Genomic DNA, 17,434 nt, shown 5'->3' with positions numbered 1-17,434 from the left:
GTGTAGAAGAGGATGTGGTCTTGTTGCGACGTTCATCCATGTCCTCTGGGAATGTCGATATATTGTTGAATACAGGAAAAAGATACACAACACGATGAGTGAGGTCTTGGGGATCACTTTGCGGGCGGAGGCTAGGAGGAGCATACTCAATATTTGGGAACTGACAGATCTAAATTCGGCCCAGACCAAGTGGGCGATGTTGGGTGCCATGATTGCAAAACGTAATATCGCTCAGAAGTGGGGATCCGGGGGTCCGCCTACTCTTGTGGGTTGGAAAGAGGATATGGACTGGTGCATGTTCTGTGAAAAAATTGTTTATGTGGCAAGAGGCTGACCCCGTAAATGGTCTTCAGTGTGGGGTCCGTGGAATCGATACAGGGGAGATATTTGTGTACCATCTGCCAATTCTAACTTTGATGTTCCGGGCTCACCCTGATCATAATGTATTTATCCTTAACCCTTGTCCCCCCCTTCCCCCCATCCGCATTCTCCTGTTTTAAATGCTGTAATATTGGACGATGTCTCCTCTGTACAATGCCTTTAACCTCATTATGCCTTGTTTTAAATAAAAAGAAATATTAAAAAAAAAACAAGCAAAGAGCTGCAGCCAAGGAGTTTATTAAAAAGTGTCCCGTAATTGCAGGCTAAAATTCACATAGTTCCATTATCTGCTTGAGGCCTATCTTATGCCAAAGCGTATAGGGTTCATGTTCCTGGTGTATACCCACAATGTCCCAGGTGTGAGCAGCTGGAGGCACATGTTTTCCACATGGTGTTTATGCTCTTCTCTTGCTTCTTTCTGCTTCTTTCTGCTCCTCTGTTGCCTCTTCCTGCCCTTCTCCCCACCCCAGTGAGGCTCAGGGTCAAGGCTGATTTGCATATGGCCATGTCTGAACTGGGGTGGTGTGGAGTGCAAAAAAACGATGGATTTCGGCCCAGATCTCTGTACTGGGGTGAATGTATGACATTGTTCTGCATTCTGTCCATCAACTGTTTTTTTACCCTTTAAATACCCCTGCACCCCATAATCATAACCCACCCTTACTCCTTAAAATACCCCAACACCCTTAAACACTAACCCATCTTAACCCTATAAATGTACCCTGTACCTCAAAACCCAAACCTATCCCTAAACGACAAAAATACCCCTGTACCCCAAAACCCAAACCTAGCCCTGAACCCTATATATATATACCCCTGTACCTCAAAAGACAAACCTACCCCTGAACCCTAAAAATACCCCTGTACCCCAAAACCAAAACTTAGCCCTGAACCCTAAAAATACCCCTGTTACCCAAAACCCAAACCTAACCCTGAACCCTAAAATACCCCTGTACCCCAAAACCCAAACCTAGCCCTGAACCCTTAACCCGTTTACTGCTTCGAACGTTCAGCGCCCGTGCTGAACGTTTGGAAAAAAAGGGTGCGGCCACGTCGGCAGTTGGACGTGCGCAGCACCAGGGAGGTCCAACGGCCGACGGCAGCAGCGATAGGGTAAAAATACCCCTGTACCCCAAAACCCAAACCTAGCCCTGAATCATAAAAATAACCCTGTACCCTAAAACCCAAAACCCAAACCTAGCCCTGAACCCTAAAAATACCCTTGTACCCCAAAACCCATACCTAGCCCTGAACCCTTAAAATACCCCTGTACCCCCAAACCCCAACCTACCCCTGAACCCTAAAAATACCCCTATACTCCAAAACCCAAACCTAACCCTATACCATAAAAATACCCCTGTACCCCAAAACCCATACCTATCCCTAAACCCTAAAACTACCCCTGTACACCATTACCCAAAACTATATCTGAACCCTTAAAATACCCAAACACCCCAAAACATTTACCTCAGTACCCCAAAACATATACCCCTATACCCATACTTCCCTTATCCAAACATTAAAAAAACATGCTTTTACCATTCATGCATTTACAACAAATTTCGTTGTAAATGTATGCGTGGTAAAAGCATATAAAATGCAATGCCATGCGTTTTAATGGCATTGCGGAGTCATGGTACTTTCGTAATGAAAGTATGCTGAGTAATGGTATGCGGAAAGAAAGTTGCGGAATAATGGGTGTTTACCCTCCCCCGGTAAGTACATTGGTGGCACGGCAGCCCACATCTCCAGCAACATACTCATATTTTTTCACCACCGATTTAAAAAATGCACATTGATGGCCAGTACCGACATACACTTTTAGACACACCTCCCACCACAAGTTCTAGAATTGCGAACTTTAGAGCCAGTTATACAATCAATTTTACAAAAAAAAACTATCCATTTAGACACTTATTTACCCATTAATTCTTCCATTGACCTTAAGATATACATATATAAAACATATTTATTTTTCCAAAAAACACACATCCACTATATGATGTCATTAGTGATGTCATCAGTGATGCCATTTGTGATGTCATGAGTGATGCCTTTAACCATGTCATGAGTGATGTAATATGTGATGTCATCAGCAGTGCATTGCGAGCGCGCGAGTTATAGTTAGCTGAACTAACTATAACGGGGGAATTTCAATGGTTTTGTATGAGTGAAATGTCCAGCTAACTATAACATGTGTGGAACTTATGTTTTTTTCAGTGAATTTCTAAGGTTTTTTAAATGCTAATTCCTAACTATAACATGTGTGAAACCTATGTTTTTTTCAGTGAATTTGCAAGGTTTTTTAAATGCTAATTCCTAACTATAACGTGCCTAAAACCTATGGTTTTTTCAGTGAATATATATATATATATATATATATATATATATATATATATATATATATATATATATATATATATATATATAAATACACATACATTTATATACATATATGTATATGTATTACATATACATATTCACTGAATAAAACAAAGGTTACAGAGATGTTACAGTTAGGATAACAATTTCACTCATACAAAACCAGTGAAATTCAGCAGTTATGGTTACCTGAGCTAACAATAACGTATGCCCTCGCAATGCACTGCTTATGACCTCACAGTTTACATCACTGACGACATGGTCAGTAACATCATTGATGACATCACTAATGGCATGTTAAATGACATCACTGATTACATCACCCAGGGAGTGCAATTATTTCTAAGAGTTTATAATTTTTAAAAATATATACTAAGGTACTACAAAAGTTAAATAAGTATACTAGTTGCACTACTAGTGTGTGATACTTCTAACATGTATTATGTGAGTGGATGTGTGACTACATGGGTCATTGTGTAAATGGCTGTATGAGTGACTGGGTATGTGAGTGGCTGAATGGGTGAATAAGTAGATGTCTGAGTAGCTGTGTAAGTGAGTAAGTGACTGTGTGAGTCGTATTAGTGAGTGAGTGGGTGTGTCAGTGGCTCAATGGGTGAGTAAGTGGCTGCGTGAGTGACTATGGGTGGGTGAGTGGATGTTAGAATGACTGTATGGGTGAGTGAGTGGGTGTGTAAATGATTCTATGAGTGAATGGGCATGTACATGGCTGTTTGGGGGAGTCAGTGGGTGTTTGGATGTGTGTGAATGGCTCTATTGGACAGTGAGTTTCTGAGTGAATGAGTATGGGTGAGTGAGCAAATATGAAAGTGCTTGTATGAATGTATGAATGGTTATGTAAGTGGTTGTGTGGGTGGTTGTGTGGGTGTGCAAGTGAATGTGTGAGTGCTTGTACGGGTGAGTGAGCGGCTGTGTTGAGAGGCTGTATGAGTGAGTGGGTTTGTGAGGGGGTGTATGGATGACTGAGTGGTTGTGTGAGTATGTGTATGGCTCTTTGAATGTGTATGTGAGTGGTTGTGTGCATGTGTGAGTCGGTCTATGAAAGATTGTGTAGGGTGAGAATGAGTGTGTGAGTAGTTCTGTGGATGATGAATTCAGTAATGTAATCAGTGATGTAATTTGAGATGTCATGAGTGATGTCACTGACCATGTCATGTGTGATGTAGTATGTGAGCAGTGTACCATAGGGGCATAAGATATAGTTAGCTCAGGTAGCTATAACTGCTGAATTTCACTGGTTTTGCACAAGTTAAATATGAGCCTAGCTATAATGTCCCTGTAACCTTTGTTTTTTCAGAGAATTTCTAAGCTGTTTTAATTCTATTTCCTAACTATAATGTGCCTGTAACCTTTTGTTTCTCAGTGAATTTCTAAGGTTTTTTTAAATTTTATTTCATAACTGTAACCACTAACCTTTGACAGTGAGTGTGAGAGTGAGTGCATGAGTGTCTCAGCAGGTCTGTCAGTGGGTGTGAGAGTCTCTGAGTAGGTCTGTAAGTGGGTGCATGAGGGTCTAATTGGGTTTGTCTGTGGGTGCATGAGTGCCTGAGTGGGTGCATGAGTCTCTTAGTGGGCCTGTGAGTAGATGCCTGAGTGCCTAAGTGGGTCTGTCAGTGTGTGCATGAGTGTTTGAGTGGGCATGTGATTGAGTACATGAGTCTTTGGGTCTGTGAGTAAATGCATGAGTCTGAGTGGGTCCGTGAGTAGGTACATGAGCCTGAGTGGGTCTGTGAGTGGGTGCGTGAGTCTGAGTGGCTCAGTGTGTGGGTGCACGAGTAACTAAGTGGGTCTGTGAGTGGATGCATGTGTGTGTCATTTGGTCTGTAAGTGGGATGCGTGAGTCTCATTGTGGGTCTGCAAGTGTAATCCGGTTTGCCCTCTTCTGCTCTGTTTTGCTTTACCCGCTTGTTTTTTTACCCTCTGTTTTGTCCTTTTTCCAGTTTTACTGTTCTCTGTTTTGCCTTTCCAGCTCTTTTTTCTCCCTTCTGTTTTGCCTTTTTTTCTAGTTTTTCTGACTTCTGTTTCACCTTTTCTGCTTATTTTCATGCCATCTATTTTGCCTTTTCTGGTAATTTTTCACCTCTCTGTTTTTCCTCCCCGGGAGCCCGGTCTTAACCCCTTTGCTGCACGCCCCCCACCCTCATGCTAAGCCTTTTCTTGGCTATATGGGGTAGTTCGTACTGAGACCCTTGTAACTTTTTGTCAATGTATGGAATCCACACCAAATTTGTGTCCTTTTCTTCCAATATCACGAGGAATCTAAAGGTACCCAGGGTTTGTGGATTCCTTTGGATGGGCCAAGAAATTTGGCAAAATACAGTTGATTTCCTTTTTTTCAGAAATATGGGAAAAAAGTGCATCAGAAGAAAGCGTCCGTTTTTTCCCTACAAAAGGTATCAACAAGGGGTTTATGGTGATAAAATCATCATCTTCCCAGCTTTCAGGAACAGGCAGACTTTTGTCAGAAAACCAAAATTTCCTACACAGTTTTGGCATTTTACTGGAACATAGCCTATTTTCCTATTTTTATGCTTTCAGCTCCTTCCAGTTAGTAGTAGAAATGGGTATGAAAGCAGTAACGGATCCTGGAAAACTATACATTTCTTAAAAGTAGACAAAACTATGAATTCAGCAAGGGGTCATTTGTGAAGATCCTTCAAGGTTTTTTTTTAAAGAAACTGATAGTTTAAAAAATATTGAAATTGAGTTGCAAAAACAGCCATTTATGCCAACGTTTTCACCTGTAACTCCTAAGTATGACAGATTTTTTAAAGCAATATACCGTTGTATCAATGGGACCCTTCTGGTTGCGCTATGTATAGGACTTGTAGGTTCACCAAGAACCAGAGGATCCCAGAGGTAATAACTGAACTGTGTCTTACAAGGGTTTTTCATTGTTTAACGGGTATGTTGCAATTCATTTGGTAAAATATAAATAGTGAAAAATAGCTTTCAAGGAAACCTATATATTTCCGAAATTGTAAAACAATATAGAGTTTAGAAGCAGTGGTTATTTGCACATCTCTCAAATTGTTGGTACCTATAAAAGCATGTGAATTAGAGGAATTTTTTTACGCATTGTCTTACATTTGGAAGGTAGAAATGCAAAGAAATCAATCTGCAATAACACTTGTTTTACTATTCTGTGCTGCCTTAAGTCTTCTAATACAAATGGTACCTCACTTGTGTGGGGAGGCTTAGGACCTGCAACAGGATACAGGCCAAAACGCAAAGTGGACACATCACATTTTTTTTTAACTGACTCTTTTTGGCAATGCGCCTAGCTGTGGATTTCTGATCCTAGCTCAGCCGGCACCTAGGGAAACTTAGCAAACCTATACATTTTTTTAAACTAGAAACCCCAGGAAATCCAGGATGGGGGTGACTTTGGTGCTTCTCTCCAGGTTCTGTTACCCAGAATCCCTTACAAACCTCAAACTTTGTAAAAAAAACACATTTTCCTCACATTTGTGTGGTGTAAAGTTATGGAATCTGTGTGGAGCCACAAACTTCCACCCACCTAGCATTCCCCAAAGTTTACGGATTATAATGGTAACTCACTTGTGTGGGTGGCCTAGTACCTGCAACAGGAAACTGGCCAAAACGCAATGTGGACCCACCACATTTTTCCACTGAAAACTGACCTTTTTTTGGAATGTGCCTAGCTGTGAATATTGGTCCCTAGCTCAGCCAGCACCTAGGGAAACCTGTCAAACCTGTACAGTTTTGAAAACTAGACACCCAGGGGAATCCAGGATGGGGTGTTTTGGGTGTCTTTCACCAGATTCTGTCACCCAGAATCCCTTGCAAACCTCAAACATTTCTGTGAAGGAAAGTTCTTGAACCTAAGGGGAGCTACAAACTTCCACAAACCCAGTATTCCCCCTAATCTTCCAATAAAAATGTCACCCCACTTGTGTGCGTAGGCCTAGTGCTCGTGACAAAAAAAGGCCCAAAACGTACTATGAAGACTTCAAACTTATTGATAACAAAAAGAACTTGTTTTGCGAGGGAGTCACCTGGGTTTTTGATCCTGGGCTCGGCGGCCATCTAGGGAAACCTACCAAACCCAGACATTTCTGAAAACTAGACACCCAGGGGAGGCCAGGGAGGTGTGACTTGTGTGGTTCCCCAATGCTTTCCTACCTAAAATCCCCGGCAAACCTCAAATTTTGAGGGAAATGTATGGGATCACCGAGCTGACACAAATTTCTTACCACCCAGCGTTCCCCCAAGTCTCCCAATAAAATGGTACCTCACTTGTGTGGGTGGGCCAAGTACCCGCGGCAGACATGGGCCTAAAACGTATTGTGGGGACATCAAAATTATCTATCACACAACGACCTGGTTTTGCAAGGGGGACACCTGTGTTTTTGGTAACGGGCTCAGTGTCCATCTAAGGAATCATACCAAACCCACATATTTCTAAAAACTAGAGAAAACTAGGTGTAGTTTGCGTGGATCCTCCAACGTTTTCCTACCCAGAATCCCCTGCAAAGCAAAATTAAGCTAAAAAATGAAATTTTCCTTACATTTCTTTGTGGGACCACTGCACCAGGGCATATGTCCTAACACACAGCGATCACCTTGGTCTCTCGATAAAAATGAAACCTCACTTGTATGCATTGCTTATTATATTTGCCATTTTCAAAGAAATCAAACCTTTCTACAGGATAATTCCAGAGAGCATTTACTATACAGCGAACATATCCACACAGCTCGGTGAGTGCTACTATGATCTCCACAGATGTACTTAAACTGCATTTCTAGAGATAGTCTATGCAGGCAAAGCTTCTTCCCACTGTTCACTGTACTAAACTTTGAGTGCAATCCAACATTTGTATCTGCTTTAGTATCTTTTGTATTATTACCACAACTTGTAGGTCTTGAAAGTTTAAATGATTTCACTTCTTCGAATTTCACCAGTATCTATGTTCATGTGGGCTCACATCTTGTGATGCCATGAGTGGGGTGGTCAAACAATGGGTGTTGTCACTTCAACTACCCCTCGCATTTCAGTGAATCAACGTCCATGCTTCATTCATACCTAAAATCGAAATAGTCACTTTTGTAGCTAATCAAAATTTTAGGGCACAGGTTTGATTTTATAGTGCATAGCACTAAAATATCTTTTTCTATTGGGTAGAAAGCGGATGCTGTGAAAACAAGCACTTTTACGGGCTGTATGGGCGAAACCTTCCTGGATGGCAAGCCTATTGGACTGTGGAATTACAGGGACCGAGAAGGTGACTGCAAGGGATGCTCTGTGAGGTTGGTGTAAATCTATAATTATATTTCCAGAAGTTTCTTTTTGATGCACCATAAACTATGTTTGTAATGTAATTATGACATTTTCTTCACTGGACTTTGAACCTTTGTATAAAAAGAATATCTGTTAAGTCATTCACAGAGGTTATCTTCATTTTGTATTTCTAGTCTGGGGAACACTTGCTCTAACATACAGTCTACAAGCCAAAGACCATCAAAAATATGTTTATGCATTGGTAGTTTATATAGCATTAACTTCGCTGGAGAGTAACAGAGAGACGTGCATATATATTTTTATTACACAGTTATATAACACTTTTCATAATTAAATTTACATCTCACTTGTCACTTCACGTTTTAGGCACAGGGAAATTAAGTTATACACTCAGACTGCCCAAAATCTGGGTTGGAGGGTCACAGGGCAGTAAAAAGGTACTGGACCCCAATTGTAACAACTGGGGTCCTATGCCTCTGTTGTCCTGGTACTGTGATTTCTCCAAATGGGGTACCAAATGCCCCTTAGCACTTTATTCTAGGGGAAGCAAGGCAGTTTCTTTTAGGGCTTGCTCAGTGGAGGTTCTTTGGGGTAGAGACTCAGATCTGCTCAGCACAACAAACACCATTTACTAAATGTCTGCGTAGTGAATGAGTTTATTTAAAAAAAGAAAAAAAACACTCTATTACATAGAAAATGAAATTTCCATTTAAAAGTAAATGCATATTTTCAGGTGCAACCGCCTAACCTGACACCATCTAAAGAGACTCACATCCTCCAGGAACAACACTACAAGGGGAGTCATGCAGGTTAGGCAACCCCCTAAATATACTCTTGTCTGCCCAAGCTGGAGGCACCTCTAATGGTCTACAGACAAGCAAGTTCTAACTCCTAAAAATACCATATAGCCTTCAGGTGCCTCACACAAAACATGGCTAGTGTATTAATAAAAAGGCGAGTCCACTGGCTTTGTCAAGGTGAGCCAATTAATTCAATAGGTCAAAAACCCTCAACTATAATGCATTTCAACATTGTAACACTTTTTGAAATGTAACTAGAAATATGCACTGAATTAAACTTTCATTTTATAGCTGCTGTATGCAATAATTGTAACTCTTGGTTGCATATCCTGCAACAATACTGCAATTAAACTGTGAACGCTTTAGTACTCATTGTGAGTGGCCCAGTGAATGTGTTGATGTTATGCCACCACCATAGTTACTCATATCTGGGGTGCTGGTAACTCCAGGGGTGGGTAAAATCCATCCCATTATCAGTTAAACCGTAAACGTCCACCAAGAATTTAGGAATTACTAGGGGAATAAGTAATTCCAGGTCTGATTCCCTCATAATTCCTCATTTTGGGCCAGAGTTCCTCCAGAGATTTCAGATATTTTTAGGTGCTGAAACTCTGGGGGAAAGGTATGAGATCTGCAGTGTTCTGACAGGTCTCATGATGCTGCTACCATCCCCATTGGAATTAAGAATCCACTTACAATGAGGGCCTTTGTGTCGGAAGAACTTAACAACAAATGTCCATGCACCATAGAGTCTTTGTGTAAAAGCCCCAGTTCCAGAAGAGTTTGTCTTTGAAGACAAATATTTCTGACTTAATTCTTATAGAGCACTAGGAGATTTATGGTCACTCAAACACGACTGTCTCTAGGGCTCACTTGGGGGATGTAGCTCTCCTGGTAGCCCCCACAGCCACTCCCCACCCAGTATAATATGTAGATTAGCATAGCAGCCCACAGGACTTTGGGGTGCTCCTTTGCCCACCAACCTATTTCTTTTTGAACCGACTGTTTGGTAAATTATTCCTTTTACTTTAAAGTCTTGCTATATTTTATACACAAGTGCATGCTTACTTGTTCCTTTCTTGAATCTGTTTGCTGCAGCCCCATGTGGGATACCTACAATCAGGGTGCTGTGGCAGTCCATTCCCACACAGTCAGGAAATTCATCCACTCAGCTGGCACGCTCCTCTGCCAATGGAGGAGCCAGCTACTACTTCTGCCTTCTCCTGTCTATAGTTTGTAGGGTCCACACAGCAGGCTCCGCAGAACCCAGTGCCAATGCAGGATCTCCTCATCAACATGGAATACATGTTCTTGATGAAATGCGTTAGGTGGCAAGGCTCCCACTTCCTATCTGTGTGCATGTTTTTCTTAAGGTGTGAGGGTAAACGGGAATTAGTTTGTTCCTGGAATCTCCCTGGTACAGGCACATAGTGCAACGGCCTTTGGCCACTCCTGTGGAGCAGGATCTGACATACACAGCCCCCACCTATGTCCCCAGGGAAATGTACATTTAAGTATAGCACAACAGTAATCTTCTATTACTGGGCCCACAGGCCACTAGTACACTTGAGGGAACAATTAAGAACCACTGACTGCAGCACAGATCTACTAGTCCAAAAGGCCCTGAGATAGGTCACACACAAGAATCAGGGAAAATTGAAGTTTTCTGTGGCCAAATGTATGTGGTTTGTGGCTCCTTGCTTCTGTGAGTCTGATCCATCCCTAAGGAGCGAGATACTTAGGGCCTTGTGGCCTGTGAAGGTTTTTGATTAGTCTGGAGGTTTGTTTTTACCCACTCCTCCTCCATTCCTTCACTCTGCTATTTCCCAGCAAGTTCTTGCACTACCGCCCCCTAAAGGATTAGAAAAGTCATTGTCACTGGCCCGGGAAACAAAGTCCACAGAGACCCAAGAAGCCCACTCGTGGAGTCATCTCTAGGTAGGTGTTCATCTATACAGTAGATGTTCCATGACAAATCATTGCCTACAAAAATATTGTGGCACAAAAGATTGTTAAAAAATATTGTTAGCAAGAATGTTGTCTTCATTTACTTACACAGGAATGACAACAATATTGTGACACTAATATTGCGGCAGGGGAGATCAGCAAAAACAAGGTAACAATATTGTTTTTTTAATAAGTTTAAAGTAACTATACATGCAGATTGCAAATCTTAAAACAAATGAATTTCAGAAACCTTTATTTACTCCTCCAACGCAATCTTATTCAACAGTAAGATATTCTTTTTTTTCTAACTTTATTTATGCTTCAATCAGGAATACAGTATAGGTAATCCTTCCGAATATATCACAGTTGACAGCAACGTGTTAAAACGTACATTATTATCACATTGAACAGTTTAAGCAATGTATTTTACACACAACACCAACTGACACAATTGATCTACAACATTGAGAAGTCAGAGTATCTTGTTGATCCATACTGTATGCAGCAAGGATCATGACAGACACTGTGACCTAGCCAGCATTCAACTTAAGGGGCCAACATAGCTGCTAGGGGGTTCGGAACCAGGTACGTCCACTGCGACAGAGGCATGCTGACAGAGATACGTCTTGAATGGGTCCCAGATATTTTGGGGGCAGTTTGTCAGTGGCATAAGGTCCTAAAAGGAGGTCAGTTGTGCCTGGCAGTGTGAGACATTGGCCAGCCACGCTTTTACTGTTGGCGCTGGCCTACGGCTCCAGTGTATCGCCACCCTGCACTTGGCCAGCAGCAGTAACATCGCGACAAGGCAGCGGTATGTGTCCGGGGTCTCCCTAACATATCCAAGTAAACATATCCAGGGGTCTGGTAAAAAGGAGTCTCCCATGATGGCACTGACAGTCTCACACATAGTTCTCCAGTAATCCGCCACCCTCGGACAAGTCCAGGCCAGATGCATGAATGTAGCCTCCGGCGAAGAGCAGCGTAAACACCTCACGTCGCCAGCCAATCCTATCCTATGTAGGTGTACAGGGGTATGATAAATTCTATGTAGATATTTAAAATGTATCAGTCGCAGCCTATAGTTAGGAGAAAAGCGTTCTGTTTGACTGCAGCAGTAAAGCCATTGCTCTGTAGGTATTTCCAGGCCTAAGTCTAGTTCCCAGGCCCGGCTTTCCCTCAAGCTTTCCAGATGGAAAGCAGTCAGTGTTAGGGAGCAGAGCTGGGTAATGAGTTTGCGTGGCTATGTGGTTGTGTGGATATGTTCTAATGCCGTGGAAATTAAGGGGGGGGCGGAAAACACGCTGTGCGCACTCCGACAGGTCACCCTGATTTGATAATATAATAACGCGTCTAGTAGTGTGACCTCGCGCCCGGCATTCCTGGTGAAATGGGGGAGAAACTGGCCATCTGGGTATTAATCTGCAAACGTTTTAACACCCAGTGCACCAGCACGTCTCGCTGTGCTGCTATCTTGCAGTGTGGAGAAAGAGGGATGCAGTTGAAATGGTGTGGGGTACAGCCAGAAAGCCAGAAATGTAGAAAGCTCTCTTGGGTGCAGACGGTGTACAGCTTTAGGTACAGGGCAACAAGTCCTCTGCATGCCGGAGGCAGCGTGAGGATTTCATATGATATTCTAGGCTGTCAGTCCGCCCACACTAGTGTAATCATGTCGGAGCGCAATCACTTGAAGAACTGTGCTGTGAGGAGAAGCGAGACATTATATAATATAAAAATTTCAGTAGGACCACAATTTTCACGATCACTATGCGCCCAGCAAGGGATTGCAGTAATTTGTTCCATATCTGGATACTCGCCTCGAGCCAATCTACAAATGCAAAAACCACAGTTGATGGACAGAATGCAGAACAATGTTATACATTCACCCCAGAACGGAGATCTGGGGCTAAATCCATCCAGCACATCCATAATTCACCCTCCACAACCCCTCCGGGCCCCTACACCATTTGTTCAGATATCTAGTCAACTCAGATGCCCATTTTAGTGGATACTCCATCTTGTATGAGTTAACCTGAATGCCAGAGTTTCCCCCTAATTGAATCACTTCCTTCGTCATAGTGTCTAGGTTCTGTTGATCTATGATAGCTGGTTGGTCAACATGTTTCATGCCTAGATCCGTCATTGAGATCTAATGGCAATTCGTCAGGACCTATAGATCCTAATCTAAACAATACAGTGGTTGGAATCTTATGTGAGGCTGTATGAAAAAGATGGCAAACCACAGGGAATCTGTCTAAATTATAGTAGAAACCTTCCAAAATTACGCTAAAAAACGACCTGCAAGGTGAATAAATCAATCGCACAGTAAGTATCTACATGACAATTATTTGATGAGGCTTGAGTAACACTGCAAACCATGCCACTTATAAAGTGATTGCACAGAAAGTGAGGTGTAAACCAACACAAACATGGAATATAAACATAACAGACAGCATCCATAAAATAAGGTAAACGATGTTAAACACTGTGCTTCCTGGATTAACTCACCCAATCAAGATAGCGGTTTGACTCCTATGAGCTAGCGTAGAGCTACACTCGGAGAATGTGTTCTGTAAAACAAAAATGTTTGAAGTCTTAAGATCGGGTACCAGTTTAAAATATGCAAATAGCGCCCATAGCCAGGGGTGGCTGTGAAGTCCCAAACATGCTCACTATGTCTGAAGCCACATTAAGCAGTAACACCTATCTGGGCTAACCTCCCTCGCAAGTGTGAATGCTAGCCTTTTGTCATCTATAAATATCCCTGCACCGGTCCACAATGAGTATCATGTGCTAGGTCGTGAGAGCAGGTGGTCTGAGAAATTAATACCCCTCTGTAGTGTGTCCAGGGCCAGGGCAGGGTATTGTTACATACAAAGACCTTTCTTTGAAATCTCCCTACTTCAATGGCCAAAATAGGTATAAGTACTGGACCTCTGACACTATAACAATAGAAACACTTCTGGACTGAGCACATTCTGCCAGGAAGAAGAGTTGCTGGACTGCCCGGAGGGACTGCCACTTTGCTGCATGCTTGCTTTACTGTGTTGGCCTGCTGTCTGCGGCTTCTTGCTTGGGAGTGAGAGGACTGGACTTTGCTCTCTGCATTCAGCTCTCTAAAGTTTCTCCAAGGACTTGAGTTGAGCTTGCCTCCTCTTGGAAGTCTCAGGGCCTTCAAAGACTTCACCTGCAACCTGCTACCAGCACCTGGGCTCCTCTGCTGTGAGTCTTGACCTGCCAAGTGGTGCCAAACCCAGTCCTGATCCATTGGAGTTGATTCTGGTGCTGCAACCAAGAAACCGACACATCAACCCCAAGTGTCACTTCAGTAGTGGCAAAGCCCGAGTCCCTGCTCCCTGTATGCACAACGCAACAACTGCAACTTACAACAAAAGCCCCAACGGTGCGGCAGAGCCTCTGAAATACCATGGCTGTGTGAGTCTCGGGCACCGCTTCAACAAAGTCTGTGACACACCATTCTGACTCCGAAGTAGCGCCTGTGGTCTGGTGTTTCGACACTGACACCGTAAAATTGAGGCACTGCGCTGTGACATCGATGCATCATCTGCACCGTGTTCACTTCAGGGCTCGAGGTCTCACCCCTGCATCTGATGCATCACCTTCCCTGCATCCCACATCTTTCCCAGGTGTTAGCTCATCAACGACCCTGCACCGCCTCCAGGAACCGATGCATCACTTTACTACAGTGACGCCTCGCCTCCTTTGTGCAATGCATCGTATTTGAGTGCCAATTAACCTGCGTAGCAGTAAGGAACCAAAGCATCTCCTGCCTACGCGAGAAGAAACAAGCGTTACAACACATGGATTACATGGCATGCTTTTATCCTGCATACCATTAAAACAAAAATGGCTTGCTGTAGGGGGTAACATGTGGTGGAATTAACTCCAACACCTTCCCTACTGTTGTACAGACTGGAGTTGGAATAGTAAATTATACTATTGCAAACTCCAGTGCACCCCGACAGTATGTCAGGGTAAAAAAAATTGCATTGTAATGGCATGTGGGGTAAAAGCATGCTTTGTAACATCTACAACCCTTCGTGACACCGCACCTCCACTGCTCATTACACCATCTTTGACTATGTGACACATCCAAGGCACTGTAATGAGGTCCATGCAGGCTAAACAAGACTACTTTGTAACCCTGACAGCCTCGCTCTCCTCGCCGAAGGAGCTTTTCAAAATTGTTGATTCTTTAGTCGATCTACAAGCCCCTGACCCTGTTGTACCTTCGCAGGATTTATGTGATAGGATTGCCTCCTTTTCCCACACTAAAATACAGGATATCCACCAAGCTCTTGAGAAACAAAGAGCTTGTATTAGTGTGTCTACGGTTTGGGCTGAGACGAATATGTCCACCACCGACGCCTCCCCATTGGGCACCCTGGACTCCTTTCCACCTCTGGCTCCGCAAGATCTTGAAATCCTGCTTAATAAGATCAAATCTGGATCCCCCTTGGATACTTGCCCACTGAAAATCATCAAGCAGTGTAGGGAGACCTTCCTACCACCGCTGCTAGAAATAATGAATCTAGCTATAAGAGACGGTGTCTTCCCCTCGGAGTGGAAGAAAGCAGTAGTGAAACCCCTGCTAAAGAAGGCCTCCCTCGACCCGGAGGTCCTAAAAAACTTCCGTCCAATCTCGTTGCTTCCCGCCCCGGCGAAGATGCTTGAGGCACATCCGAACAAGCATCTCGCTGCTTTTGTGGAATGCTCGGGCTGCTTGGACTCCTCCCAGCACGGATTCAGGAGGGAACATAGCACCGAGTCGGCCCTCACCATCGTGCTCGATAACATCCGCACGACAGTGGATGGGGGCCAGACCACCCTCCTGGTCTTGTTAGATCTAACTGCGGCCTTCGATACCCTCTCCCCCTCAGTACTTACATCTCGCCTGAGGGATGTGGGGGTGAAGGGCGCAGCTCTAGATCTATTGACCTCTTTCCTTGTTGGGAGGGAACAAAGAGTCAAGTTGGGTGAGTATCTATCTCCATCCCGACCTGTGCTATGTGGGGTCCCTCAAGGGTCGGCTCTTAGTCCGACCCTATTCAACATCTATGTGACCCCACTGGCCAGATTAATAAGAACTTTCGGGATGGAGGTAGTTTCCTATGCTGACGACACCCAAATACTCGTCTCTCTTTCCCATTCAGATGTGCAGACCGCCTCCAAGTTTAGATCTTGTATGGAGGCGGTTGGTCACTGGATGATTCAGAACTCACTTAAACTGAATGGGGAGAAGACTGAGGTGATGGTGTTTGGTGGGAACGTAAACATCTGGTCAGCCAGCTGGTGGCCTGATTCGCTTGGAGTGTGCTCTTCCCCCACAACATCTGCTAAAAATCTTGGGGTGATGATAGATCCTGCCCTGGATATGGGCAGACAGGTGAGTAGAACCATCTCCACCTGTTGGGGCTTAATCCATACCCTGCGAAGGATCAGGAAATACCTCTCTCTGCAGTCCAGAAAGCAAATAGCTGTCGCACTCATTGGTTCACGCCTGGACTACTGTAATGCGCTGTATGCGGGGCTAAACAGGAGCCTCCTGCAGCGCTTACAGGTGGTTCAGAATGCCACAGCCAGATTCGTTCTCGATGTTCCTAGACGCTCTTCGGCCACGTTGGCCAGGAAAACGTTACACTGGCTTCCGGTAGAACACCGAGTACGGTTCAAGGTTTTGTGCATGACATATAGAGCCATTGCAAAAAACAGTGACTCAGGAGTGGGTTCCATCATCTCTCACTATACTCCTGGAAGGAACCTGCATTCCTCCGGGAAATTGCTTCTATCAGTTCCTCGTATACGAAGAGCCAAATGGGGTGGCAGGGCCTTCTCCACCCTAGCTCCCAAATGGTGGAATGATCTCCCTCTGGATCTTAGGTCCCTACCCTCGCTACAGACATTTCGTAGTGCCCTAAAAACTCGCCTCTTCTTGCAAGCCTATGTGTAAGGATGAATGGTTCAACTTTCTGATTTTATTGTTAGGCGCCTTGATACCTGCGGGTTATTGTTTTGCGCGTTATACATTTTTATCAATCAATCATGCGACTCCTGTCACCAACCCACGCTCCATCACATTCAGACTGAACTTGCGGATTTGTTGTCTTGTTCAAGCACAACCAGTTGGAGCTGTTGTTTTTCAAATGCTGTAGCTGCATTTAACATTAAAGGATTCATATCTTGACTTGTGAATGTTGGATTTTGTCATTCTGGTCTTTTTTTACTCAGATAAATGTTGGCTATTTTTCTAAACTGGAATGGAGTACTTTTATGGTGTTTCTTTGTGTTACTGTATCTGTACAAATACTTTACACATTGCCTTTTTAGTTTAGTCTGACTGCTCTGTGCCAAGCTATCTGAGGGTGAGCACAGGTAAACTTAGTATGTACTACACTGACCCTGACCAGAGTGTGGGGTACCTACTTGGACGAGGTGCAAACCACTACCAATTAGAGGCAACATTACTAACAGAGGTTACATTTACTATTCTCACTCGACTCTAAATAATAGTAGGGAAAGTGTTGAACGGTGGAGAGGTTAGATTTACCACTTCCACACCAATGTATGCAGCAGTAGGAGAAGTTTTGTACTCTGGAAGGGTTAGATATACTATTCTAACTTCACT

At 43.6% G+C, this 17,434-nt stretch overlaps 1 protein-coding gene across 7 annotated transcripts in view; it reads left to right on the top strand.

The window, feature by feature from the left end:
• Nucleotides 1-17,434, top strand: part of LAMA2 (laminin subunit alpha 2) — a 3,858,378-nt gene that overhangs the window by 3,472,630 nt on the left and 368,314 nt on the right. For all 7 annotated transcript variants that reach the window (XM_086927001.1, XM_086926997.1, XM_086927002.1 and 4 more), the window contains one exon: nucleotides 7,928-8,052. In XM_086927001.1, coding sequence (XP_086783127.1) covers nucleotides 7,928-8,052 — 125 coding nt within the window. The remainder of the gene's footprint in view (nucleotides 1-7,927; nucleotides 8,053-17,434) is intronic.

The sequence above is a fragment of the Lissotriton vulgaris genome, chromosome 6, assembly GCF_964263255.1.
Source record: "Lissotriton vulgaris chromosome 6, aLisVul1.2, whole genome shotgun sequence".
Lineage (NCBI taxonomy): Eukaryota > Metazoa > Chordata > Amphibia > Caudata > Salamandridae > Lissotriton > Lissotriton vulgaris.
Note: the sequence above shows the minus strand (reverse complement) of the source record. Positions and strands in the feature narration are given on the sequence as shown.